This window comes from Euleptes europaea, chromosome 11 (genome assembly GCF_029931775.1).
Source record: "Euleptes europaea isolate rEulEur1 chromosome 11, rEulEur1.hap1, whole genome shotgun sequence".
Classification (NCBI taxonomy): Eukaryota; Metazoa; Chordata; class Lepidosauria; order Squamata; family Sphaerodactylidae; genus Euleptes; species Euleptes europaea.
This window is the reverse complement of record NC_079322.1, coordinates 55,966,703-55,994,087: the sequence shown is the minus strand read 5'-3', so window position 1 is coordinate 55,994,087 and position 27,385 is coordinate 55,966,703. Positions and strand designations below refer to the sequence as shown.

The window sequence follows — 27,385 nt, the reverse complement described above, 5'->3', positions numbered from 1 at the left end:
GTATTTTGGGAGGATGGAGCATAAATGAACAAAATTAGCTATAAGTAACTCAGTATAACTAGAACTTGCCTAGTGCTGATAATATAATACATATACGACAAGAAATTATTTTGTAGTAGATTCATTTATTTTGTATTTTTCATATATTATTTTACAGATTATTTCATAAATTGTTTTAGTGGATTAATTTAGTTCAGTATAATCTGTCAGTCTGGAAAACGCTTGATATTTCTTCATAGAATTTGATATATTTCTTGGACACATAAATTGAAAGCAGATTAGTAACCAGTGTTGCTGTTCAGTTTACATTTTTCATTTCAATCATAGTAACTAAAATTTATAAATATTTATTTAGAAAAGTTTAATGGTAACTAAGAAGATGATTTGTGACAAATGAACCTAAGAGTTTTGTTAAAATAACCCTGCAAATAAGTAAAACAATAGGTTGGGGGGAAGGTATCGTTCCACTGGTTAAACACCAGTTCTACCAGTGGAATGGCATTTTGATTGGCAGCAGATGGGAAGGTGATTATTGGCAGTTCCCCACTTCCCTTGAAGATCTCCACTTTGCCCTACATGGCCCCTGAAGGTCCCTTGATCTTTCAAGAGCAACGGGGGAAGGGGGGGCTCAGTGGGTTGAAGCAGGGGGAAAGAGGCTGGGAAGCCATTCTTTGCTAGATTCGGACACTTTGGATCCAATTCAATACATTTAAACATTTTTATTTCTAAAAAAAGAACAGATATTTGAACCACAAATTACTATATAGGTAAATACTTTGCTTCCAATTCAAAAATATCAGCAGTTCTGTAATAAGTTCATGGTTCACATTGCAGTTCTTCAGTTGTGAATCCCATTGACATGAATGGGAGTTGTCCAATGATCTGGTCTTTACAGATTACTTGTAGAAGGTTTATATTTTAATCTTATGTTCATATATAGCTAGAAGAAAGAGACACAGCCAACCTAATAGTAACCCGAGGTTCTGTAGCAGAAACATCAGCCAGGGTCGCTGTGACTGAACGTGAGTCATTTCAGGAAGCTAAAAAAAGAATAAGACATGAAAAAAGAATGAGAGCCAAATATATTAATCTCTGGGGGGAAAGTCTGATGGGAAACATGTCAAACTTCATTAGAAAAAACTTCTAAATCTCTAATTTCTAAACAGGAGATACAAATCTGTAGCTTGTTTGGGACATTATATTGTTTTACATCATCAGATGATAAATCACGGGATTTCAGATCTTTTATCATCACGATAAATTAAAGTTTACATCCATACTATTTTAAAAGTTATAATTCCATGAAAAATATGTCCTGTAAATAGTAAATCTTCTTTCTCATAATAAAGCAGCCTGATTTTTTATGTGGCTGTATTATAGCTGTTTGAGGGTTGCTTAGTGGTGGCTAGGAGATTGTTCAATTGGGCTTCTAATTCTTCAATTAAAATTAACACAGCCTAAAAAAATGTTTCCTTTCGCTTTGAGTTCACTGTAATTCTCTTTTAGTAAAAGGGATATGCCATATACAGATTCTTTGGCTGCTAAAATTGATGGAATATAAAGTACTCTGGATGTGGTCTAGGGTTGCCAGCCAGTGTCTGGCGGGAGACTGGGGGTGGGAACATGGGGGGGGGCAATGGGTCAACAGTGTGGTGTATCTGTGGTCAACCTGGAAGTGATGTCATGCCACTGTAGGATTCAGTGGAAGCTCTATGCATATTACACCCATTCTGCAGCCACTCCATTGGCGGCCCATCAGTTACCAAGTTCAATTCAAGGCACTGGTTATAACATGCAAAGCCCTTCATGGCCTTGAACCCCCATGTCTGAAGGCAGCCTCCCCACCTATGGCTCCAGCTATCTAAAGCAGTGTGTAGATTCAAGGAGAGAAAACATGGCAGATGGGAGTGGGGAGGTTAAACAGAATGAGTACATCTTTTATGCTCAGTCAGGCTCTTAATGGCTAATTGTTTAGATAAATCCATTGCCTAAAAAGAAAGAAAGAACCTAGAAAATGTAATGAGAAAATGTCAATTACGCATGGTCACCCTTTGAAATATGTGCAGAATAATACATGAAGTTAATACTATTGAGAACTTTGAAGGGACATATGTCGACTTGTGCAGAAAGAAAAATGATGGCATAAACCTTTGGGGGAAATGTTAAATGTTAAAATGTTCAATTCAGCTTAGGTTTCCAGGCATTATTAACTGTCTTAAGGATAAAGGCATGCATTTGTGTGTGGAGAAAAATCCAAAAACATTTCTGAAATAGACTGAAGTCTTATGTACCTTGCAATAGTAAGCAAAGTTACACCCTTCTATTGAAGTCAATGGACTTAGAAGGATATAATTCTCTCTAAAACATATTTTCCATGCAATCCTAAGCAGAGTTAACAAACAACAACAAAATGACTTCAGCAAAAAAAAGAGGGGGGAACATGAAGCAAAATTATGAAAAGGCACAGAGCAGGTTAAATAAAAATAAACAAAAAAGCAGATATTAAAGTGAAACATAATTTGAAAAAGGAAGCTTGATGGACTTACACTTCCTCTGGCAGTGCTTCTGCCAAATGTGTAACTCTCCCCTAAATCAAAGGGGCATTGGCTACCACATGTGAATAGAAGCATAGTATTGAGAGTCAGCGTGGTGCTGTGGTTAAGAGCGATGGACACTAATCTGGACAACTGGGCTCGATTCCCCATTTCTCTACATGAAGCCTGCTGGGTGACCTTGGGCCAGTCACAGTTCTCTCAGACCTACAGTTCTATCAAGCTACATGGTGTAGTGGATAAGAGCGGTGGTTTGGAGCAGGGGAGTCTGATCTGGAGAACTGGGTTTGATTCCCCACTCCTCCACATGAGTGGCCAAGGCTAATCTGGTGAACTGGATTTGTTTCCCCACTCCTACACATGAAGCTAGCTGGGTGACCTTGGGCTAGTCACGCTCTCTCAGCCTCACCTACCTCACAGGGTGTCTGTTGTGGGGAAGGGAAGAGAAGGTGATTGTAAGCCAGTTTGATTCTGCCTTAAGTGGCAGAGAAAGTCGGCTTATAAAAACCAACTCTTCTTCTCTCAACCCCTGCAGAGGCAGGAAGTGGCAAACCACCTCCGAACATCTCTTGCCATGAATATCCTATGGGATTGCCATAAATCAGCTGTGACTTTGATGCACTTTCCACCACCGCATTGAGATAAACTTAAATTAGACAAGTCTGAATGTTATAATCTGTGTGTGTGTGTGTGTGTGTGTGTGTGTGTGGAAAATAAAGGAAAATGGAATCTAATCTAACAGTGCCATCTTTTCATTTAAGTGATAGTAACATTTGCCCCTCAGTAGTACAATAATTTGATTTTAACAGAACAATTTATAATGAACCTTCATCTTTAAAAGATTAAAAAATAGGAGATGATATTGCAGCGCCTACCATTTCTGCCAATGACAAGTACAAAAACATCCCAGCAGTGACAGTAAATATCCAGTTTTGAATCCAAGGGTTTGTTGATATTGAAAGGCCAATGTAAAGTCCTATGAAAGCAGCTAGGGCACTTATGAAATTCATTAAAATGGCAATTTTTGCTGAAAGCCCTGTACTTAACAGTACCGCAAAATCGCCTGGGAAGACAGGAGGCAAGAGACACATAAAATATTAATTGGCAGATAAAACACTGGCAGAGTTTCACATAGCAAAAAATTAAGATAGAGTTCTCAGCGCAAAATTTTACAGCGCTTCTGTACTTGACACTGAAATAGACTTTCAACCTCTTTTGCACAATCAATGTGAATTGTTAATGCAAAAGGCTTCAGTTTCACTGGTTCCTAAAGACAGTTTAGAATATGTTGGGAATTTTTATTTTTCTAGTTTTCTGGCTTGGCTCACATGTAAATATAGAGAAACATGCTTTTCCATGAGATTATTCATCTTGAAATCAGAAGCTTGGAGCCCACTGCTGATATATTTTCAGATCCAACTTGGAGGAGGAGGTTATAGCAGCTCTCTGTAGATTCTGCTCTCTGTAGTTAGTCATATGTTTTTATTAACCTAATCTTCTCTTTGCTTTGTGACTCTGCCGCCATACTTAAGAGTTCCCACTTAATTTTTCTCACCTTTAGTATTTAGCACCTCCTTCAACAAAAGAGCCAATTCATCTATTCTGGCAATCAGCAACTAGAACTTCTTGGGCCAAATATGGTTTCCATAGAGTTTTTGGAGGAATGTGCTAGAGTGTCCTGCCACTTCTGGGGTAAACCTGGAAGTGAAGTTAATCGCCCCACTTCATCTGGCCTACTTCTGCCCACTGGCCAGCTGAGGGGTGGTGGGTAGCCCCCTTAAATGGTGGGCAATTGCCCAGCATTACCTGGTATCTGGCAATGCTACATCTGGGTAGCACAAAACTCTGATCGCATTTCTGACAACAAAGTTGTCATGTGATGCACCCCTCCAAACATGAAGACTTTGTAATTATAGATTGGTCCTAACAAGGTTGGACGGACAAAAATGTCACTCACTTTATAAAATGGCCATCAAGGAAAACTAGTTTCTGACCTGCAATGCCTACTCAGCTTCATATGTTTGTATATCTGCATGCCAGTGATATTTTATATTTCTACTAGTTAGCTGAAATACAATGGAGACATTATTGTAAAATGTACACTGTAAATGGAAGGAAAACATCATATGCTTCATTTAGTCCTTTGTACTTCACTTTTATCAGCCATCAGTTTGGCAAACCACCTACAAAGTTGCTGTGACTCACTGCTAAAACCTGATCCCTCATACAAAAATCAGTGATAGAACACTACCCAGCTGCCACAAATCTTTCTTTCTTTCCTGGATTAAAGAGCATAATTTCATCAGAATGCACTGTGAGAAAGTAAGTATTAATAATTGATGTTAAAATGCAATAATAATATACAATCATACATATGCTAGAGCTGAACAAAGATGAAACACATTTTTTCGAAAGGGAAAAAGTAACAATCCTTTACTTTGCACTAGCTATGAACATGCTTACCCATCTCATGGGGAATTTCGTGGCATAAAATAGCAAGCGTTGTGGTCACGCCTGTTTCTGTTGCTGAGGAAAATGCTGCACCTATTACCATGCCATCAGCAAAATTGTGTAGACTGTCACCCACCAGAATCATAATGGCCAGCAAACTAATTCCTTTACCTAGAAGAATAAAATTCAGAGTAAATTCAATAATTGTATTGGATCATCTTTCTTTAAATAATTGATCAATTCTCCAATTTTCCTTAAAGGTTTCCACTGTATGGCTTGCAATGCAATCCTATGCAGAGTTACTCCAGTCTAAACCCACTAAAATTAATGAGCGTCGGTTTGAGCGATTCTGCATAGTATGACACTGCTGGTTTCAAAGAGTTTAATCCACCTCTGGTTACTGTGGCTTGAACATCTTAAGATTTTAAAAGTATGAACCAAGTTAATTTTGACTCTATAAGCAAACGAAAAATAATTGGCTTGTGTGAAACTTTTGTTTCTGTGTTTTTTTTAATCGTTTTATCATCACGGTCTCGTGAGTGCATTCCAAGACAGAAGCATTAATACTTTTAGTATAGTGCTGAAAGATGTTTGAGTAATAACATTGCTCATTCACCACAATCCTGTTTACATTTAATTATGATAAAGCATATCTGTGTATATCATATTTTTATAGAGAATTTACAGAAAGGATAGTGATCCTGTATGCTTGGTGTCTCAACAACATATACTTTACTACTGATTTCCTGATTCTTCCTTCCTGGATGTATGGTATGCTTCAGAGAACACACTGAAAGGTGTGGTGGGGGCACAGTTTTACTGTTCTATTGTTTTTCCAGGCAGCTGAAGTAGTTGAAGGAGTAGTTGAAGGAGATTCTCCCCCCCCCCCATAAAATTGTCCAGAATTGAAACCTTCTAAATGGTTATAAAAGAAACATGCAGCATTTTTTTAAAATCTAACAACTATATTAAAAAAATTCCCCTTAGTTGCCTGGGAGCTTTATGAACCATAATATTGGCAGGCTAGCTAGATTTCCTTGCCAACTTGCAGTACTCAACCTAAGATGTCCCCATTGTGAACAGTTGCTTCAAAAACATGACAGACATATTACAGAACACAAGAGCAGCACAGAAATAAATAATACTGTTGTTCCACCACATGAAGTTTGTGACTAGTCATACATGCTGTGTGTATGAAGTGCCGTCAAGTCGTAGCTGACTTATGGTGACCGCAGCAAGGGACTCTACAGGCAATTGAGATACAGAGGAGGTTTGCCATTGCCTTCCTCTGCAGAATCTTCCTTGGGGGTCTCTAGGGTTGCCAGCTCTGGGTTGGGAAATACCTGGAGATTTTGGAGGTGGAGCCTGAGGAGGGCAGGGTTTGGGGAGACGGGGTCCACCTTCCAAAGCGGCCATTTTCTACAGGTAAACTGATCTCTGTCACCTGGAGAGCAGTTGTAATAGCGGGAGATCTCCAGCCACCACCTGGAGGTTGGCAGACCTAGTGGTCTCCCATCCAAGAACTGACCCTGTCTAGCTTCCGAGATTGGGCTATACCATGCTGCCTTCCCTCCTCAGCAATACACAGAAGAGAGGCTGAAATGCTGGCAAGCCACATAATTCCATTATCTAGCTTTATATACATAATATATGAAAAGATAAGCCTCAAACCTTATCATTTGGCAAGCAGAGGTAACGGTAGAGATTATGGGAGGTAGCTCTGAGCACTGAAAAACCAAGCTAGATGGGAAGCAGAAGCATTCTCTCCTGTGATTATTCTAATGTACTGGCCAAAGACAGACCATGTGGAAGCAAACATAAATAATTGCTGTAATTGGCCATTACTGCAATATTCAGCAAAAGCAATTCAGTTTATAGCTTTTATTCCAGAAATGCTTACTATGAACAGCAGCGTACAGTGAGAAAAAAACTCAGTGAATACTAGCATGTAGCTGCTGCTTATAATTTGTTATGTTGGGGTGGGAAATGAAAACTAGACGGACAGCATAATCCTATAATCCATGGGTTTAGACTGGAGTAATTGTGTAAAGGCTCGCACTGTTAAGCATTCATTGAAAGAGAAGTGTGCAAGATAGGATGGACTTGGTAGTTTGTTGGAAGAATGGACTGTGTGATGGACTTGGTAGTTTGTTGGACTAATCCTTCACAGTTGTTGGCTTTATCTTTCCCCTCTGTATTCCCTCTAAAACCAACATTTCTCTGCCAGTAATAGGGAGATCAGAAGTTTGGTTATAGTCCATCTCCACAATAAAGACTGAAAGTTGGCAGATACTTTGAGCCTGTTGTGCTCACTGGAAAACCAAAGTAAGATCTCCCATTTCATCCTAACTTGGTAATGCTCCCAGTACAGTAACTCCCCCTTTTAATTTTGCACCAATCAAGAAACATATCTCTTTTGTCTGCTAGATTCTCCTCCCCTTTCAACTTGGGAAAATGGAATCTTTTGTATTCTAGTCAAACTTCTAGCTGTATAACTGGAACCGGAATATGACTCCAAAGAAACTTTTCATCTGCTACAAACATCCAGAGTTTGTGGAATGGTTTATACCCCATCCTGCCACTACATCACAGGGATCTAACTCTCTTATCTTTTAGTTTATTAGCTGCTCAGATGTTTGGGAACTCTTGACCTTTGCTCAGAACATCTGCTCAGATAGCTTTAATCCTCTGCTTTCCCTTTCTTACTATACCTCTTTGGATTTTGCCTTCGCTTCTTGAGGGATACATGCAACGCAAAACTTTGTGGACATTTTGAACACCTGCATCATAACATGGGCATGTATTTAGTAGTATATCTGTGCATCAGATATAATTGTGACTGCTTGAATATATTATTATTCCTCTCAGAAAGCTATCTCTGATTTCATTGTATCTTAGTTTTAATTGATCCTTTGGTTATTGATTGTATGTGCCATCTGATCTTGGTGGGGAATAAAACCTGAGCCAGCAGTTACTTTTAGCAAGAGTGAAATCCAGCAGAAGGAAGGTTTCATCCTTATGCTCAGGATTTCCCAGAGTAAATTTGGACCATATTGGACAGTAGGACTCCTTCACACAAGTACATATGTTTCTTCCTGATCACACACAGTAACAACCACACCTCTCTTCTGTTCTCAAATTACTCAGGCACAGATTTATGCCAAGCAGTTATAATGTCCTGAAATTATATGATTCAGAGAACCTGTGTGGTACAATAATTACACTGTTGGACAAAGAAGGGATTACTCGGTCTTAAATCTTCATGCAGACATAAAGTTCACTGGGTGACCTTGAGCCAAATATGCTCCATCAACCTAACCTACCCCATAGGGATGCTATAAGAATACACTGGAGGAGGGCAAAACCATCTGTGTTGCCCTGAACACTTTATGGGAAGTTTGGAACAAAAATATAATGGATAGATTACCACCATCCTGTGAGCATACTGATTGCTGTAAATTGTACCCGAATCTGTGTATATTTTGCTTTGTTCAATAGACCAGAAGATCAGCCCATAAATATAGCATTGTTTTTTCAGATAATTCCTGTCAGTGCTACCCCCCAAATGATGGCGCTATCTCTTTTAATGCAGGAGAAGTGGTTAACATGATGGTGAGAAAAGAAACAAGAGAATAGACTTGGACAGAATGATCCCAAATACTGGCACAATTATATTGTAGCAAATGGCTGTACCACTATCTGAAATACATTTTATATTATTAGAGTGTGATGACTGAACAGCATGAAGACATTCAGAGATGGATTAAGATAATGGCATGGAAACTGGCACTGAAGAAAAAGCAGTATTATGTTCCCAAATAGAGGCCTTTATATAAGAGGACAAAACTAAAGAGTATTCAGAAGAGAATGATAACACCAAAGGATTTAGGGGTCATGTTCGTAAGTTCTTTAAGATGAAGGGCAATTAAATGGGCAACATGTATCTATGAGATGCAGAGCTATCCATTTGTGCTCAACCTAGTTGCAATATGCATTCTCAAGAGTAAGAGAATAATAAAAAAAGCAATGGCAGTATAATGAACCTCATAATGATAGGGTTGGTTGGATGGCAACAAGTCTTTATGAGGAGATTTAAATATATAGCTGGACAGTGTGTGTGTGTGCTAAGTGCCGTCAAGTCGCTTCCGACTCATGGCGACCCTATGAATGAAAGTCCTCCAAAATGTCCTATCTTTGACAGCCTTGCTCAGATCTTGCAAATTGAAGGCTGTGGCGTCCTTTATTGAGTCAATCCATCTCTTGTTGGGTCTTCCTCTTTTCCTGCTGCCCTCAACTTTTCCTACATGACTGTCTTTTCCAGTGACTCTTGTCGTCTCATGACGTGACCAAAATACGACAGCCTCAGTTTAGTCATTTTAGCTTCTAGGGTCAGTTCAGGCCTGATTTGATCTAGAACCCACTGATTTGTTTTTTTGGCAGTCCACGGACAGTATCATGTGTTTATGCATACAGAGATAGGGAGAGAACAAAAATGAATACAAAAAGATGACATACTTTTATGCCCTCAAACCTATCTTCTAATTTAGAGAGGGAATGCTGGTGTCATTTATTGTCAAGTTCTTCAGGGACCACCTACCTTTCCTGTTCCTTTTTTATACTTACGTTTTCTGATAATTGCATTCTTGTCTGGTGAAATCTCAGTAGGCTCAAAATCCCCAGGATTTTGCTAATTAAATTAAGAAATAATAAATCATTGCTAAGGTTTCTTTTATTTTTGTTTTAGTATATAGACAGAACACGATTGTATATGATGATTTTTCAAGAAAATAACAATAATTTATAAACCAACATATTTGAGTCATCAAGCTTCTGACAGTGTTTTGAGGAGACAGCTTAGAAGCAGAGCTGAAGAGAACAGATCTTGCATTGGGTCTTTAAAAACTGAAGTGCATACATACTGATGATAAATCTGCTGTAGAGGCATAGGCATCAGAGACCACTATATCTAGAGGTAGAAGTTGGGTAGGAGTGCAATTTTCTTTAAGAATGCCAATGAATTTTCTGAATTATGACCCTGATTCCTGCACAGAGCAGATGAGGGTGCACTTTCCTATTGATCTACATGTGTAGATATTGTGTGTATCTGTCTCTGCCATCTGTGATATTGCATGTGATTTTCCGACTGGTTACTAATCACGTATCACTTTCATGTATCACAATTTAATTGGCTGAGATTTTCTTTCACTCTTCTTAAATATTTGAAGCACAGGGAAATATTTAAATTTCTGTCTAGGTATTAACTGACACACCTTTATCTAACCCAGTTAAATTCTGTGTTGTATGGTAATTTACTTCCAATTATCAGAATTTATGTTTCTGAGTTAATATTGGTATAAGAGATCAGCAATATATGTCACAGCTCTATAACAATGATTCCACTAGATTATGAAAACTAATGTTTTGCTGAAATTCTTTAATTAGTTAAGACACTATGAAGTATTGTGCTGCAACAGGCGTGTCTCTTCAGATCAGTCTAGGGGAAAAAAATCACAAAGTCCCAAAGAGATTAACAGTCTCCAGATTTTACCTGTACAGCTGTGCCCACATTTGAGAACAGGTGAATAAAATTTACTATTATTTCCAGCAAGTCTGTGATATGGCATCTTTTTAAACCCAAAGGCAAGAAAGCAAAAATGAATTTGCATTTTTTTATATAAAGGCAGATGATTATGAGGTCATAACAGTAACCTACCAACTGTATGGTTGAAGTAGATTTGCCTCTGCTCGAATGGTTGTTTGATTCACATTTCACTGGAAGGTCATGGGAATGCCCCAAGTGCCCATTATCTAATGAAGGGCCCTGCTGGATGAAGATGCTTCACAATTAGTTCTGAAGCCAGATGAACAGAAACAGATGCCACTTTGCCAGTTTCATGATGAGATTTTACAAATTAATGTGGCTGATGTACATGATTGTATTTTAAAATGTTAGAGGAATGTTAATGCTGATAGATATTTGCAGATGCTTTGAAAAATATACAACATAAACCGCCATGCTTTTGAGTAAATTGTTTAGTCTTATAAAGTAGACCAACATTTAGACTGAGAGGTTCACAAATTCTTCTTAGTAAATAATGTAATGGTTAACACCTTTTATTTAACATATTGGAATCTACATCATCCTTAAAATCTAAACAAGTTTAATCATTAACAGCCCATTCCTGCGGTTGGGGGCCAAATGGGCATATGAGGCAGCACAACCCCTATGCTGGCATCTGTGCCACTTGCGCCATGCAAACTGGCACAGACGCCGGCACAGGGGCACTTATTCAGGCCCCTCTGGACTGTGATGGTAGTGCAGCCCTCAGACACCGGCACAGCCTCCCTCCAGCACCCTCCCATGCAAGTCCCTGCACAGGCATCCTGAGAGGCATTCCTGGGGCATTCCAGGTGGCAGAGCTGCTGTTAGGTAGCTTCCTAACCTCTTTCAGCCCAGAAATGCCCCCTAAAGCTATGGCAATGCTGCACCACCTTTTTGGTAGTGAAGCATTGCTGTTCTCTAAGGGGCTTTCTCACCATTTTGGGGTTTTTACACATAAAAAACCTTATTTTCTCCTGCACCGGCCCTGAACCCTCATTGGAGGTGTCGCAGTGGTGCCATGGCCACGCCATCCCCAGCTGCTGCAGCTCTCAGGAATGGACTGTAAATACAGTAAAAGGTTTAAGGGCATTGGAGAAACCTAGAGCAGCCAAGATGCATGGAGACCCCAACAAAAGGCTTTCAAGACAAATTAGAAGCAGAGGTGGTTTGCCATTGCCTTCCTCTGCAGAGCCTTCCTTGGCAATCTCCCTTCCAAGTACCAACCCTGCATAGCTCAAGATTGGGCTATATATCGTGCTGTCTTCCCTCCATCAGGTAAAGCTATCATGTTTGAATAACAAATGATAATCTGGCAGGGATTTTTGAAATTATGTTTGTGTTTTTTTTTAACATTTTTGTTCTTGTATATGATTCTTCTTAGAGTCCAAGTCCAAATTTTCCTGATGGTTTGGGTATATAAAAGTAAACATTTGGATTGGGCTCCCCAGAAAGCCATGATTCACCTTCTATGTAAAATATTAGCAACAAAAACTTAGTTGAAATAACATTTAATACCCTTCTATGGAGAGACTAAAGGAAATATCTCATCTTGTACTATGTTGTATTCTTAAGATACAAACAGGGAGGAAGGTAACACTTTCAGATAAGGGGGGATACAAAAAATCAAAGAGCTGTTCCTAAAAAGGGGCCGGGAGAAAGTTATTGTAGCCCAGTTCATTTCAACCCAGAAGACTCTTTTGGGGTTTAAGCCAACCAGTATAACCACAATGCAATGTAACTCTGCATAGAACTACATAGAACTGCCCCAAAAGAAGATCCTTCTGGGTTGAAATGGGGGCAGTTGGAGCATTCTTTGAGGTTTTGCATTTCTTCTCCACTCCCCACCATATTTTGAGATACCGCAGCGTTTGCATATGCCAGAGTAACTAGACTGTCAAAAGGAGACTTTTTGTGTAATACAAGATGCTTCTCCCACATTGGCTCCCAGGCAGAGGGTGATTTGTAGTATTTAGGAAGTAACTTGGCAATTCATCGTTTCTGCTCAGAAATCACTTTGCCTAATTTGTGGACATAGGCATGACATTCCTCATCTTTGTAATCCAGGAATTATTTGTGAGACTTGCTAAAGTGAAAAGTGACGGGTTGTCTTGTTAATGTGCCAAAAGGAGATGGAAAACAACTTTACACCCTTGAGCCTTTCAGCCAGTGAACACAAAGAAACATGGCAGATGATCAGAAAGTCTAGGCTACACGCATGGGTTTGATTGCCCATCGCAAAAAAGAAAGATGTGCAATCTTGTAAAAGTCATTCTTTTCATGAGAGTGACAACAGGAAACACCCTGTGCAAGGGAGGCTTTCTCTTTGGTAGATTACAGCCATCATATAAACTTATTTCAAATGGCATAAAAGGCAAATGATACTAGCAATTAGCCTAAATAAATATATGCCAATAAAGGCTTGTGTTGTGTTGTGTGAACTCACCTAAAGTCATTTGTAAAGTCATTTGTAAATATATATATATATATATATATATATATATATATATATATATATATATATATATATATATATATATATATATAGGAGAGAGAGAGAGAGAGAGAGAGAGAGAGAGAACGTGTTTCGGCCAACAGCTGGAATGGGTTTGATTTTAATGAGGGGAAATTGTTTTAATGAAAAAATTTCAGTCAATAGCCAAAAGACATTTGCTTTTAATGAAAAATCTTTGGTCTTAACGAAAAAATGTTCGGCCAATAGCCAAAACATTAATCCATTAAAGTTTTGGTAATTTATTGTATGTAAACTATTATTCATTCTGTTATTAGGCTTTTTGTCAACCTTCTTGGTTGCTTGGTTTTTCTGGCTTGAAATTTTTCCCTTCCCCTTTCTGCTTTGGTTTTAATAATCTAGCTGTCAATAACAAGCATACAATGTTCTGTATTTTTTTTTGTTTCCAAGAGATTCTACATATTAGCAACTATATTATTTTACACATCATTAAACTCTGATAAAAGGAAGTTTATTTAAAAACAAAACATATGTATGTGATCAATGGAAAATGAACTTTGACCAATAGAAACAGCTCAGGAAGCAAAACAAAAATCTTATTGTTGGTGAACAATATTTATCTTCCCATGCAGTTATCAAAAATTATTGATTAAATTAAAAATTAACTTACATGGTCATGTGGTGACACCAAAAGAACAAATCCCTTTTCAATCAGAAAAAATCCATAAATTCCTCCAATCAAAGCCAGCATCTTCCAGACATGTTCTTTGCCTTCATAGAAATGCTCAGCCTCTCGTGCTTCATGTGTGTGTAAACCAAGAATCTAGAAAAAAAGCACACTGATAATTATTTTGTGATGTTTTGTGACATTCTCCTTTGATCCTATTAGCAATACACATAATCAATTAGATCCAAGGAGCCATACTTAGGAACTTTACCAACACTTATTAAAGTATTTGTTAGCTGCTCTGGCCCTTTTAAGATGCTTGACATGTTTTAGAATTATCGAATCATAGAGTTGTAAGGGGGCTTTTATATATAGGTTTTAATTATCCTTGTGAACCACAACACTTTGACTTGCTTGCATATGCACACACAAAACATAATGGGAGTTTTCTCCTGGCATGTACAGCTAAACAAACTTGGTGGCAGGAAATCTGCTAGATGGAGGGCTTTCAAGATTCAAGGTGCCACTATGGAAAAGGCTCTTTCTCTGTTCACCACCCACTATATTTCTGAGCATGAGGTCATACAGTGCAGGCCTACAGATGAAAATCTTAACTTCTTTTTTTGCTGCAGATCATAGGACTGGGCATTGAGCTGCCAATGCTAGCACAAAGAGATTCTTTACTCTTGCAGAGTTGATTCATTTAGTTGGAGCAGAATCAGCCTCTGGCATTACTATTACACATAAAGTGTTTTTCCCCAGGGTGGATGAAGGATGGCATAAGTAGTATTTGTATGATGGTAGGCCTCTCTGTCTTATCCCAAAGATGGCCAAAATACTTCCAAGTTTCTAAGATCAGTGCATGTTTGCTACAGCTAGGAGTCATACTAGGGATGGGGTTAGTTACAACCAGCCAGCTGTCCAGTAGTGTAAAGGTGAGATATATGTGTGCACCTACCAACCTCAGTATGGGTCTTTAAGTTTGTGCACACACAGGTATGTACTTGCAGTGAAATATGTGGAAAATATGATGGGCAAGAAACAAGGACCTTGAAACTAGCTGAATCTGTCTTTATTGTGTACAGTGACCTATTCCTCATTCTCTTTTTCCTCGTCTTGACGTTCCTGATTCTTTGGGGGGTTTTAAAGTTCCACATGTGTTTCACTCCCTTAAGTGGTCCATTCGATATAGCAGAATATTAAATCTAGTTTATTTCCCTGCTGATTTAAGTAGCAGCTTTTTACTCTTGATAAAATCCAGTGTGATACAGAATCAACCACTAGAGGGAGCAACACACATGTGGAACTTAAAAAGACTTCTGACAAAACAGGAACTTGGAGACAAGGAAAAAGAGAATGTGGAAAAGCCCAGTAATAGAAAGTAAGTAAGGAAGACTGATAAAAGATGCAATGCAATGAAATCAATGTTGTGCACAAATTCAGGGATTGCAGTAGAGACCAATTTAAATACTTCACAGTGGAAGCAGTTATGATGTGCTAGATGTGTCCACCCATGTCTAGTCCAGGTAGAACCCACCCATGGATGTGTCAGTGTCCCCAAAGGGAAGAGGAGGTATGGCAGATCTAGGAGGGAAGGCTTGGAATTGAATTGGACAGCGATCCTGGGAGCTAAAACTTCACCTGGGTTCCAGAAGAATGGAAGCTGCTTCCACAGGAATGGATTATTTGTATGGATCATTTCTACACAGTTGACAGCACCCATAGTATCCCTGGGGCCATTTCAGCTCAGGAAAACAACTCGTGGAAAAGCAGTAGTCCCTCTGCACCACAGTCCCAATCTGAATCTGTCCCCTGCAGTACTTCTAAAAGAAGTTGTCACTGGGAACTTGTAGCTAAAGTAGGGCTGCAAGTCCTCACGGTGAACTTATGTAGAGGGTAACTTGTAGTTTGGCTCTAAAATATGTACTATATTGCAGAACTCTTTTACAGATATTCATAACTGCATGAAATGTTTTAATGCTGACATTCTGATTCTAGATAAAAAAAATTAAGAGAATGCTTAGAAAACAGTTAACAATTGCAGAACAATATAAAAAATCCTGCATGAATTAATAAAGTACTGGGAGTAGTTGTTGATTAATATCTAGCACTTTGTCTTAATTTATAGTGGCATCAGTAGTTTACGCCAACAATATCAGTGCAGCTAAATATGCCATTTTAAATGCTTAATGTCTGGCTGTCCAACAACATCTTGTATCTGTATAGAATCATAGGGTTTGAAGGGACCTCCAGTGTCATCTAGTCCAACCCCCTGCACAATGCAGAAGATTTGCAACTACCTCCCCTCCACACCCCCAGTGACCTCTACTCCATGCATACTCTGTAGAACCCCTGTAACAATCCCATCAGAGGCAGATCAGCTGTTTAATATCACAGTAGACCACTGCCCTAAAGCCATTGGCAGCCAGAAGTAAGCAGAGCGAAGTCTCAGCAGTTCTGCCAGCACCTCAGAGGCCATTTGGCTCAGACCCTTCAGCAGCAACAATGATTGGTGTTACTTCACCAATTACCTCCTCCTGCACTGTTGGCAGATTGGAGGAGGAGGCCATGGATGACCTGATGCCCATGGTTGGTGTTGCTGGTCTGGTCTGAGCTAATAGGCCCTTTCAGCACTGGCTTATGGTGCCACAGGGCCATTCAGCTTGTCTTGCACTTGGGTCATTTAAACTTTGCAATCTACCCTGGAAGTCCCACTGACTTTAATAAGCTGGAAACGTTACCTGACTTGCTACATTTTTGTACGAAAAATGTTTTCTTAAATTACAGCTATTGAAATTTCACTTGCTCTTTGTATATAAAACATACAACTAGACTAAAGAATTTCTATGGAACGTGGAGTATAGCAAGTAGATGTTTCAATATATAGGGGCATCTTACATTTGAACATGCCAACACAAGCCATACCTGTGGAATAAGATGCAGCAGAGCATCTCCAGAGAGGGTTCCTACTGCTAACCCCACAAAAAGCTGTAAAACAAGAGTATAGCTTTCTTGACAGGAATTGAATAGAATGAGAGTTGTGCCAAACATTGATCCAACGGTAATGAGTAGGACAGCTGCAGTGCTGTATCCATATTCTGCACAGAAAATAGACAAAAAACAACAACAGCACTTAAAAACAACATTGTTCCCATGAATTGAACTCAAAAAGCCAACGTAGGAGTGAAAGATACCATTAGATGAATGCAAGTTCCACAGATGATCAAAGCACTTATGTCCAAGTAAGTATTTTTTGGAAGAGAATTGGGCAAGACTGTGATTTTGTGGCAGCTGAAGCAAAGAAAAGAAACAAGCCAAGCTGAGTAGGTGAATCTAGGTCAGGCAAAATGAAGGCAAATCTAAGTTGAAAAAAGAGGATCCAGTGAATCAGAAGGATATATTAGACTCGCCTGGTATAAAATGAGACATTGCACAGATGGAGACAAATATAATGTTTGACTACTTATCAAGGGCAAACTAATGGATTGAAAATAATGAGTGAAGCTCTTCAAATACTCTGATGTGACACCTATGCCGTTAAGTGGATACTGAGGCATGAAAGGATATAAGCAATGAATTAAAAGTAGGGTTGGATAAATGTCACTCAGTCCACTCTGTACTTTGGAGTTTTTCTGCATCCATTTCAGTAATCTTTGTTTTGGGATGACCATGTGATGTTAATTTTAATAAGTATTTTATACCAATTAGACATTTGCTACAATCTCTTTGCTACAATCTATGATCCCATATTTTTTCTGTAAAGATAACATGTACCCCTTCTGCCCCCAAATCTGGAACACACCACTATAAAATGGGGAAAAACTGCTACATATGCTGCTTTATTCTGTGATATTGTCAACTCAATATTGGAACGTCATATTTTGTGGAGAACTCCTATGAGGGAGGAGATCAGAAGTTCTATCAATCCTTTTATAGAAACTTGAAACCAAGATTTGGAATCTATTTATATGGTTGATTTCTCAATGTTATTTGTTTATTTGGGACAATTTCAACACACCTTTCTCTTATGCAGACTCAAGGCAAGTTACCGTTAACTACCTGAAATAATGAAATCCTGTCTGGAATAGCTAACGAGCTCCAATTAACTGATAAGGGCCAAGGTAAGCATGGCAAAAGGGACTAGTTCCAGAAACTGCAATCATACACCAAAAGGCAAGAAGCTGAGAAAGTATTTCATCCAAATACAGTTGAAGTAAATGACTCAAAGGAATGAAGACCCTACTCACCCGAGGTATAAATATAGGGCATCAGACCATTGCAACATCCAGTTTCAAATGTACCATTCTTGAGCAATGTTATTGAATGATCAAACCAATGATAATCACATTCACAATATTAAGCCTCTGATCATTAATAGTGTTTCGCTTGGTAACCTAACTTACTTTCCAAAGGTGTTGGTGGCGGTCTTGTTTGTTTGGCCTCCATAACCTTGCAAGAACAACTTAATAACTGCTGAATTATTGCTGGGCTTATTTGCTTGAAATGTTCCTTAGAAACTGTTTGATGGTTGTCATGGAAAAATATTTTCACAAGCTCATTTGCAGGGAAACAAGCCTGAGTGAGAAACAAGAAATATTTTACTAAATACAGCACTTTGAAGCTTGAAACAATAGTAGATATCACCAATATATTTAATTCTCAGCATGGATACTTAAATCCATAGATTAGGGCCATGCGCAGGCAAGACAGATATTTCTGTAAAGCTGAGACAAGCCACAGGTTTGCAGAAAACCCCAAAACTAACCCCCCCCCAAAATATTAGGGATTAACCCCCCTTCTCCAAATAATAAAAGCAGCATCTGTAGGTTTAAGAACTGAATGCTCTCTGAGGTCTCAGTGGCTATTGGTGAGGTTGCTAGGCAACCACAACAATATTGCCAACCCTCAAACCTTGATTTATGTCAATAAAAGGGAGGCAGAGCCCTTTCCAGGGCTATTTTGGTTTTTGATGGAGAACTCATTGGGGCCAGGCTTGGCAGCAACCACAGATCAGCTTACTACCATATGACTTGTAAGACTCACACAGGACTGGCTGCTTATCACTGTTCATCAATATAAACAAAACAAAAGCACTCCCGTGCCTATACCATATCACTGTTCATCAGCAGCCACCCCAGAAAGGGAATTCAGTGTAGTGGTTAGAGTTTCAGACTACAATCTGGGAGACCCAGGTTTGAATCACCACTCTGCCATAGAAGCTCACCAGCTGACCATGTTATATCTAATTCTCAACATGGCACCAGATACGGACCCTTAAATCGAGAGACTGGGACCATGTAGACAGAAGGGAAAGTTTTCTACAAAACAGCAGACCCCACCAGGTTTGGCAAAAATCTGAAATTGAAAGAAAAAGGTAAGGAGATTTTTTTTAAGCCCCCAAATCTACTTACTGGGGGAAAACCCAAGATCTCATGCCACTAGGTTGCAAGGCCTTGGCAGACATTTTAAGAAAGGACAAGCCAAGGACTGAGAAAGGCTGAGCAGATACAGAAGTGCCTGGTGGTCAGGCAGAGCAGTGGGGGCAGGTTAGAGGGTAGAGCAGAGCAGTGGGGGCAGGTTAGAGGGTAAGCAGGCAGAGGGGGAGGGGTAAACATGAGTGAGAGGGGCAATAATAAGGTGCTGCTGCTGCCACTGGGGTCCCTCCTCTCCTATGAGTTTCTTGAGGGTCCTCTGGTGATACAGCTGAGAGGAAGGAACATGGGACAGGCTGGTAGAGGAGGCAGCACTGCAGGCAAGCCAGCAAGGGGAACCAGAGCTGGGCTCCCTGCACCCCCCCCCCATCACCAGCAACTGCATGACCTAGGCCAGTGGAGATGGGAGTGTTGCATGAGTGAGCAGGGGAGGGATGGGATCACCCATACAAGTCTTGTGGGTCCCTCACTTGTACAATACTTCTAAAAATGGCATAAGCAGATAAGGCTTAGATGTGAAAAATGGAGTCCAAAGAAAATTCACGGCTTGCTCCGTTAACAGTTTTAGATTAAATGAAAAGTAGCATTCTTCAGAAATCTCTAACTATGTACTAGAAAAGGACACTTAGGAGCACCTAGAAACCCCTTACTTGGCAGATTTTAAAGAAAAGGTTAGGCAGGCATCTAATCAGAGTGCTCTCTTGTTTCACAGTGGGAAATATTAAATCAAGCAGTAGTTGCTTGAGTTATATGTGAAGTTTCTCTGAAGGATACAGTAATAGAATACTTTTAACAAAGGACATGTATCCCTAATCCGTTTTGTGGCCAGAAGCTGGATTGAGCCTTAAAAGCATCCATTGCCATTGCAAATAGCAAGGCCAGATTGGTTTTTGTGCATATTTTGAAGCAGATACTATTCTAAAATACATGTTTTTAATTATAGAGAATATTCTATTTTTATTATGGGACATTAAATCAAGAGAATTCTGTAACAAATATAATTGCATTTTAAATTTGTTATATTTACCTGAAGATCAGTGACCTATTTGTGTGGCATTTCATCTGAGGCAATTAAATTTTGTATCTTAATTTAACTAACAGCAGCAAAAACCAGAACCATCTGTTACTAATGAAGAGCAATGGCTTTCTTTTGGACATGTGAAAAACAGAAGATAAATTTTAGTAACATAAAAAATGTAACACTCTCAGCAGTGACCTTCTCAAAGAAATAATGATGTATTTAATAAGACAATTAATAGAAGCCGAAATAAAGGTGGATTATAAAATGTGTGACTTTCTCCAAAACTGCTTTCATCTTTTACAACCCAATCCAAAACCCATTTAATCTCCATTCTTAAAAAACAAACAAACAAAAAACCCAAGGCAATTTAGTCCTAAAGATTATTTAATTGGGTAAATTCACTGTAATTGTTTGTAAAACAAAGTTACTGGTTTTGTGGATTAAGCTGTGAAACTCACTGATGCCAGTTTTCTTTAAAAAAGTGATCCTGTTGTTAGCTGTAATCAGGTCATTATTCCATACCAGTTTTTTGGCATGCAGATGTTACCAGAGCAGCATGGGGTAACCCTCAATGAAGTGGCAATCGTAATGCTCCAATAATATGGGAACAAGCCCAAATCAGATTGATTCCAAGCACTTGTTCACCATTTAGGTGGTTTGTATATGTTCGAGCCAGCTCAAGTATCCCTATGCATAAGTATAAAGGTCTGCTACCTTTTAAAAAAGCAATCTAAAACAAAGCAAACATTTTGGTGAAGGGAAGCATTTTCTTGAAGCAGAAGTGAAGCAGGCAGCAGTTTGTACATAATATTGCCCATTCCATAGGTGCTTGCTTACCTGCTCCCATTTAACAGTGTTTTCATTCTCTTCTTGATAACTGGTTATTATTTCCCCATTTTCTGGCTTTGTTGCAACTGGAATATTTTGATGTTCAGCATCTGTTATCGTTCTTCCGGGGTATGTTTGTCCGTTTGAGCTGCAATTCTTTCCAGCCCTTAGCATGCTCAGAAGCTGGTCTATTGCTAAGAGAATTCATTAGAAAAGATGGGATTACCTAGTAAACTGTTATGAAAGGATTAAAATATTGCAATTATTTCTATAAAGTTTTAATTATGGTGTCTGTAATCAATTCTATTGTGTCAGCTGTTAGCACTGTGTTCTGTTATTAACTGAAGTATTTATGTGTTCATTTTACTCATTTATGTTACAAATATTTCTATCCTGTCTCTCCTAATTTTTGTTCAAGCCAGTATCCGATAATATAAATGCATACAATCATACTTTAAAATCCCAAATAAATAAATAAAACTTAAAATTCAATTTCTTTAACAGTGGCATAAAAATTCAAATCATAAAACAATATAATTAGCCAATAAAAATGATTTTGTGTGTGTGTGTGTAAAGTGTCATCAATTCGCAGTCGAATTATGGTGATCCCAGCAAGGGGCTTTCAAGACAAGTGATTAAGCAGAGGTGGTTTGCCATTGCCTTCCTCTGCAGAGTCTTCCTTGGAGGTCTCCCTTCCAAGTACTAATCCTATTTAGCTTCTGAGATGTGATGAGATCGGGCTATACCATGCCACCTTTCCTCCCATAATAAAAATGATTGCACACCCCAAAATTTAAAACCAATGGGACACCCTAAAGACTAACAAACCCCTGAGCCATTAAAAAAAGCTTTGGCCTGGCCTTAAGAAGTGAACATATTTTGTGCCAAGAGGAGGACTGTGGAAAGGGGATTCTACAGATGAGGTATAGCAACCGAAAAGGCCCTCTCCTCATGGTCATCTGCCCCACTTTTGAAGCTGGGGAAAACAAAGTAGGGGTTCAGATAATGTCCTCCAATTCAGGTCAGGCTGGTATGGGAGCATGCAGTCAGTGCTTCAGATACCCTAGTCCTAGAATACTAAACGTAAAAAAAAAAAAAAAAAAAAAATAGTTCTGTATTCATATATTTTTATGGAGCCATCATTAGAGAACAAAGGGAAAGTAACTAGGTTTGGCTGAGAGACTGAGGTCTATTATGCATGGGTTGGATCTCCCTGCTTGGACCTGGGCTGGGTTCATTGCACATTAAAGTAAAGTAACCTAGGTTGGCTGACTTTGCAGTGCTCCCCATGAGAGATTTCTTTCCCCCCAGAACCAACTGCCACATAAAAAAGCATTTTAAGAACAAAAAACGGAGCAATCTGAAAGAAGGGGGGGCGGAGAGAGAGAAATCCAAGCCTCGTTTTAAAAAAGCCTCTGCGAGGTAAGCCAATTACAGAGCAGCATTTAAAGGGGTAGGACTTTATCTGAACTTGGGAGACTGCTTTTCTGTATTCATGCCTCCATTAGCACACAGTTTCGTCCCTGATCATTCCAGACAATGCATACAGTTTCCCCCAACCCGGGTTACGAGGAATAAAGGAGGTTAAAGCGACCATGCATAAATGACCATTGTGCATCCTGAAAAATTTGATCCTGGCTGAAATGGGGAATAATGGAGGTTAAAGCAACCATGCATAAAACACCTGAGTGACTAACCCAGAATCACCTAGTGAGCTTCATTTCTGAGTAGTGATTTGACCCTTTGGTCTTCTCTGTTCTACTCCAATACTCTAACTGTCACATCTCACTGGTTGTTCAGTGAGGAGCGCATATTTGTGCTATATTTGTTTCAAATTTAGAGGTTCTTATACACACTTGGAGAACAGTTTGAAACTAGAAGATGCCAGTTAACACCCGTCCTTTCATATGCACTTCCACATATTCTGAAATCTTGATGGAATAAAAAACAAGATGGTAGTGAATTGTAGAGCTAGACAATGTAAGATTGCAAACCAGGTACTGCTCATAATCTTGTTCAAGAAGAACAGGCACTGTACTCAGCTAGAAAAACTATTGGTCTGCCCTAATGGAATCTATTTTAGTTTCTGAGACAAACCAAGATTCTTCCAGGCAAATTAAGCAACCTACCTTCCATATGCAATATGATTTATTATATTGGCCCTGAAAAGTTGAAAGGAGAGAAGCACAATTTGTCATCTAGCTATCTTTGAGAGAAGGCCAGCTCCACAAACATTTCACAAAAATGAGATAATGGTAAGCTTCCTGTCAACATACTATCTCCCAGCTTTAGCTGTGACCAACTTCACACATACTACCGGAAGCATGGAGGATTCTTGCAACTGTATTCATATATCAAGGATTAGTCATCCTTGCTCAGAGACTTAACGTTCAAATCTGGGTTCTGCCCATCTGTTTTCCTTCATACTATCACAAAACATCCTTGTTTGAAAGATCTATATATGCACATATTTACAATGTGATTTGCATCACGAGCAACTGCAATGTGGATGCAATTTCAAGTGTTCTCTCTGCTGCTTGTGCACATTCGGTGGGAAATTGACAAAAAAATTATTTACAGAAGAGAACCTTAGTGACTGCACAAAACTCCTACTCCAAAGTGTGTTTGTGTGTGTGTGCATATGCATAATCCGTTGAGGAGCTCCATAAACATGGAGGATTCCCCAGCCACTACAACATCAAGGGCTGCTTCTGTGGAATTGTCCGAAATGGGGAAGCCATGCTAACTGAGAGCTCTGGTCAGTCCACACACAGAGCTCTTAGTTAGCGTGGCTTCCCCATTTCCTGCAATTCCACAGAAGCAGCCCTTGATGTTGTAGTGGCTGGGGAATCCTCCATGTTTATGGAGCTCCTCAACGGGTCATGCAAGTCCAGTTTTCCGAACTATTTCTTTTTTAAAATAATAAAACGTGACAATTTTTTTAAAAAAATCATTTGCAAAACCAGTCAAAGGTGTTGCATCAAAGGCCTGTTCCACAGCTACGATGTCAGTGTGTTCCCAAAGGAAGGTCCTAATAGTTAAAAAGACATCCTTCAGAATGTTAATGTGTTATTTTCTCTCTCTGTTTTCTGTATTTTCTTTCTATCCTGCTTTCTTCTTTCCCATTCTTCAGGCTTTATTCCCTTGCCTCTTCTCAGGTCATCCATAACAACTACCTGTCCCACCTCAGAAAGATGCATCTTGCACTTCAAAACTGATGGCTCTAGGGTATTTGTGTTTGTCACTATGAATACTCCTTTTAATCAAAGCCACTGATAGAGAAGGCAGATTAAGGTATGTAAGCCACCCTACCTGTTACGTGGAGTTCACTAGAGCTGTTTAGAGAACTGAAAATATATTTCATGAAAAATTCTGGTGAGGGTAAACGTGATTCACTCAAGCAGGCTCCTTGCAGAGCAGATGTAAGAATGGCAGCAGCCAGACGGGGAAGTGTATTTGCATCGGCTCCATTGCTGGTCAGTATACCAGCTTCATTCCCTAAAACATGTACCTGAACACACTAAAAAAAATGGAAGAAAATCAGATCAATGTATCGTTAATACATTGTACTATAAATAATGGAATGGGAAGGAAGGATAAGGGCTTTTTCATACATGAAGCTTAATGCAAAAACTGCCTTGGCTACATGTTCAGATAATGTTCAGAATTAGAGAATTCAGTAGTTATTTATCTTAGTTTTGTGCAGTACAAGAAGAAGAAGGAGAAGAGTTGGTTTTTATATGCTGACTTTCTCTACCATTTAAGGAAGAAACTGACTTACAACCACCATCCCTTCCCTTCCCCACAACAGACACCTTGTGAGGTAGGTGTGACTGAGAGAGCTGTGACTAGCTCAAGGTAACCCAGCTGGCTTCATATGTAGGAGATGGGAAACCAACCCGGTTCACCAGATTAGTGTCCACTGCTTATGTGGAGGAGTGGGGAATCAAACCCAGTTCTCTACATTAGGGTCCACTGCTCTTAACCACTATACCACGCTGGCCCTCAGGGATTCAACTGATGAAGGGAGCTTTGACTTTCTAAACCTTATATCCTGGAAATCTTGTTGGTCTTTAAGATGCAATTTCAAATTATTTATATGTAAAATATCACATAATTAGAAACCAGCAAGCGCCCTCCAGTGGGTTCTAGGCTCATTTCAAAGAAATATGGCTCCCCTCCAGGAAGGTACCATCTTTAAATATGAAAGCTTGATTAGGTGGATATGGATGAAGGTGGTTCTTTAGGGTCTTTGGATCCACTCCGTTAAATTGTTTAAAAGGAAACGCTGCAGGTTTGAATTGAGCCCAGGAACAAATTGGCAGTCGATGCATGTAACATAGAATCTGCTTGTTCTGTTCACTGCAGTGGTGCCAGTATGAACGCTCCAGTTAAGAAATGGGCTAATTACAAACTGAGCGCAAGCCTCTCTAAAGTGGACTCAACTCATAATAGTTAGCTTAGCCTTAAGAGGCTTTAACTTCTCTTCCGTTTGATAACTTACCTGTAAAGAGGAATATATCTAAATTGTTTTTTCATGTGAATATTATCAAATCTTTATCCATAGCACAAAAAGCGTTATTTCTTTCTCTACAGAGAAAATAAGAGCTTGCTGGTGACACAATGTTGGGGAGCGGAGTATATGTTTATCTGTGAACATTAGAAAGTAAAATGCTTGCTTTTGGATGACCTGTGCAAAAGTACCCTACTCTCAATGGTGATGTGAATGCTGTAATACTCACTAGAAGGGGGACCAAGAGAAGGAGAAAATGGCAGCTTTGGCAATTGGACTCTATGGCATTTAAGTATTTCCCCTCTCCAAACACCACCAGCCTCAGACTCCACCCCCAAAACCTCCAGGTATGTCCCAACCTGAAGCTGGTAACCCTAGTTTTACACAATTTATTTTTGAACTGTCTTTTCGGATCTTGGTCTTTGAACCCACCCTCTTTCCAGGTTTGGCACCACACCTTCCCTAGATTTTCTCCAGAACACCCCCCACCCCAAAATCCAGTCTATGCCTTTGCAACAGCCTTAATGGATTGTCCCTTCACAATAGGGATGAAAAAGAATGCAGGTGTTTGGCCAGCTCTTTGTCATCTTTTGCCTGATATATGCTTTCCTGTTCCTAACCACTTTTACTTCTGCTTATGAACTACATTACAGTTCATATGTGTAATGTTGCTTCCTATCTTAATACCATCACTTTGTATTGAATTATCACCACATCCTTTAAAAACATGCATCAGGAAGTGGTGAGTCATGAAGAAAAGATAATATGAATTAGACCCTCTGTGTGTATACATGGCTGTACTGATACAACAGTGAATATTGGGTGCTAATAGAATCCTGTCATCCTTATCTAAACAGATACTTTTGCATCCTTGATCTATGTATTGATTTACTTTTACCTGATTTGAAGCGATTTTAAAATGTTTTCTTATTGCCTCTAGCACATCTTCAGTTTCATTCCTTGAAAAAAAGTAGGAGTCCTCATTGCTTCTGAAACTGAGCATATTGTTAAGATAAAATGTATAATCCCAGTTGCTCAGACTGAGCTTTGATGAGCAAGTGTCTTGGTGATGAGTAATATAATACAGAAGAATAAGGGAAATTTTCTGGAACACTTCTTCGCTAAGATGGTATTCTAAGCCTCCACCAGCAATTAATAGGAAATCATCTGATTCAAGGCACTATAAATAAGAAAAAAACCTGAAATTAATTTCAAATTAATTTCAAATTAATTAAATTAATGGGAAACTCCCAGAGATTGGGGGGTGGAGCCTGGGGAGGACAGGGACCATGGTGGGGTACAATGCCATGGAGTCTGCCCTCCAAAGCATCCATTTTTCCCCAGGGGAACTGATCTCTGTAGTTTGGAGATGAGCTGTAATTCTGGGGAATTCCCAGGTCCCACCTGGAGTTCCCCCGGAATTACAGCTCAAGCAATTAACATAATATATGAATAAATGAGAGGTGAAAAAATCAGATTCATTTTAGTTGAATCGCATGAAACACTTGAAAGTAAAAATTGTTATATTATCTGTCCCATTTTTCTAGTACTGCTTGGAGTACTGACCAGATTACAGTCTTCTTGCAAGTCATGAACCCTTTGTGGACACATAGTCCTTTCAAACAGCATCCTGATAATTTCTCTCGATTGGTTCTGGTGTTGCTCAGTGAAGTTATCAGCTGAAAGGATACGTAAAACATCTGCCAAATAGCTTTGGCTGGAGGCATCATTGTTTTTCTCCTTCTGTTCTTCCTCAGGTTGTGTTCCTGCAGTGTTTGGGCCAAATATAAAAGTCAAGGATGCTATCCAAAGAACGGGATGCTTAGTCAGAAAACACATTTCCTCTTCT

At 39.2% G+C, this 27,385-nt stretch overlaps 1 protein-coding gene across 1 annotated transcript; it reads right to left on the bottom strand.

Moving 5' to 3' along the window:
- Nucleotides 1–778: 778 nt before the first annotated feature.
- On the bottom strand, nt 779–27,385 carry SLC39A12 (solute carrier family 39 member 12). The gene is made up of 12 exons (XM_056857101.1): nt 27,103–27,385; nt 26,435–26,716; nt 24,336–24,543; nt 21,033–21,217; nt 18,146–18,317; nt 16,668–16,840; nt 13,746–13,898; nt 10,717–10,824; nt 9,627–9,690; nt 5,016–5,174; nt 3,428–3,615; nt 779–1,040 (listed from the first exon to the last, which is right to left on the bottom strand). Exons 1-12 carry the CDS (start codon nt 27,373–27,375, stop codon nt 912–914), a joined length of 2,094 nt encoding a protein of 697 aa, XP_056713079.1. The 5' UTR covers nt 27,376–27,385; the 3' UTR covers nt 779–911.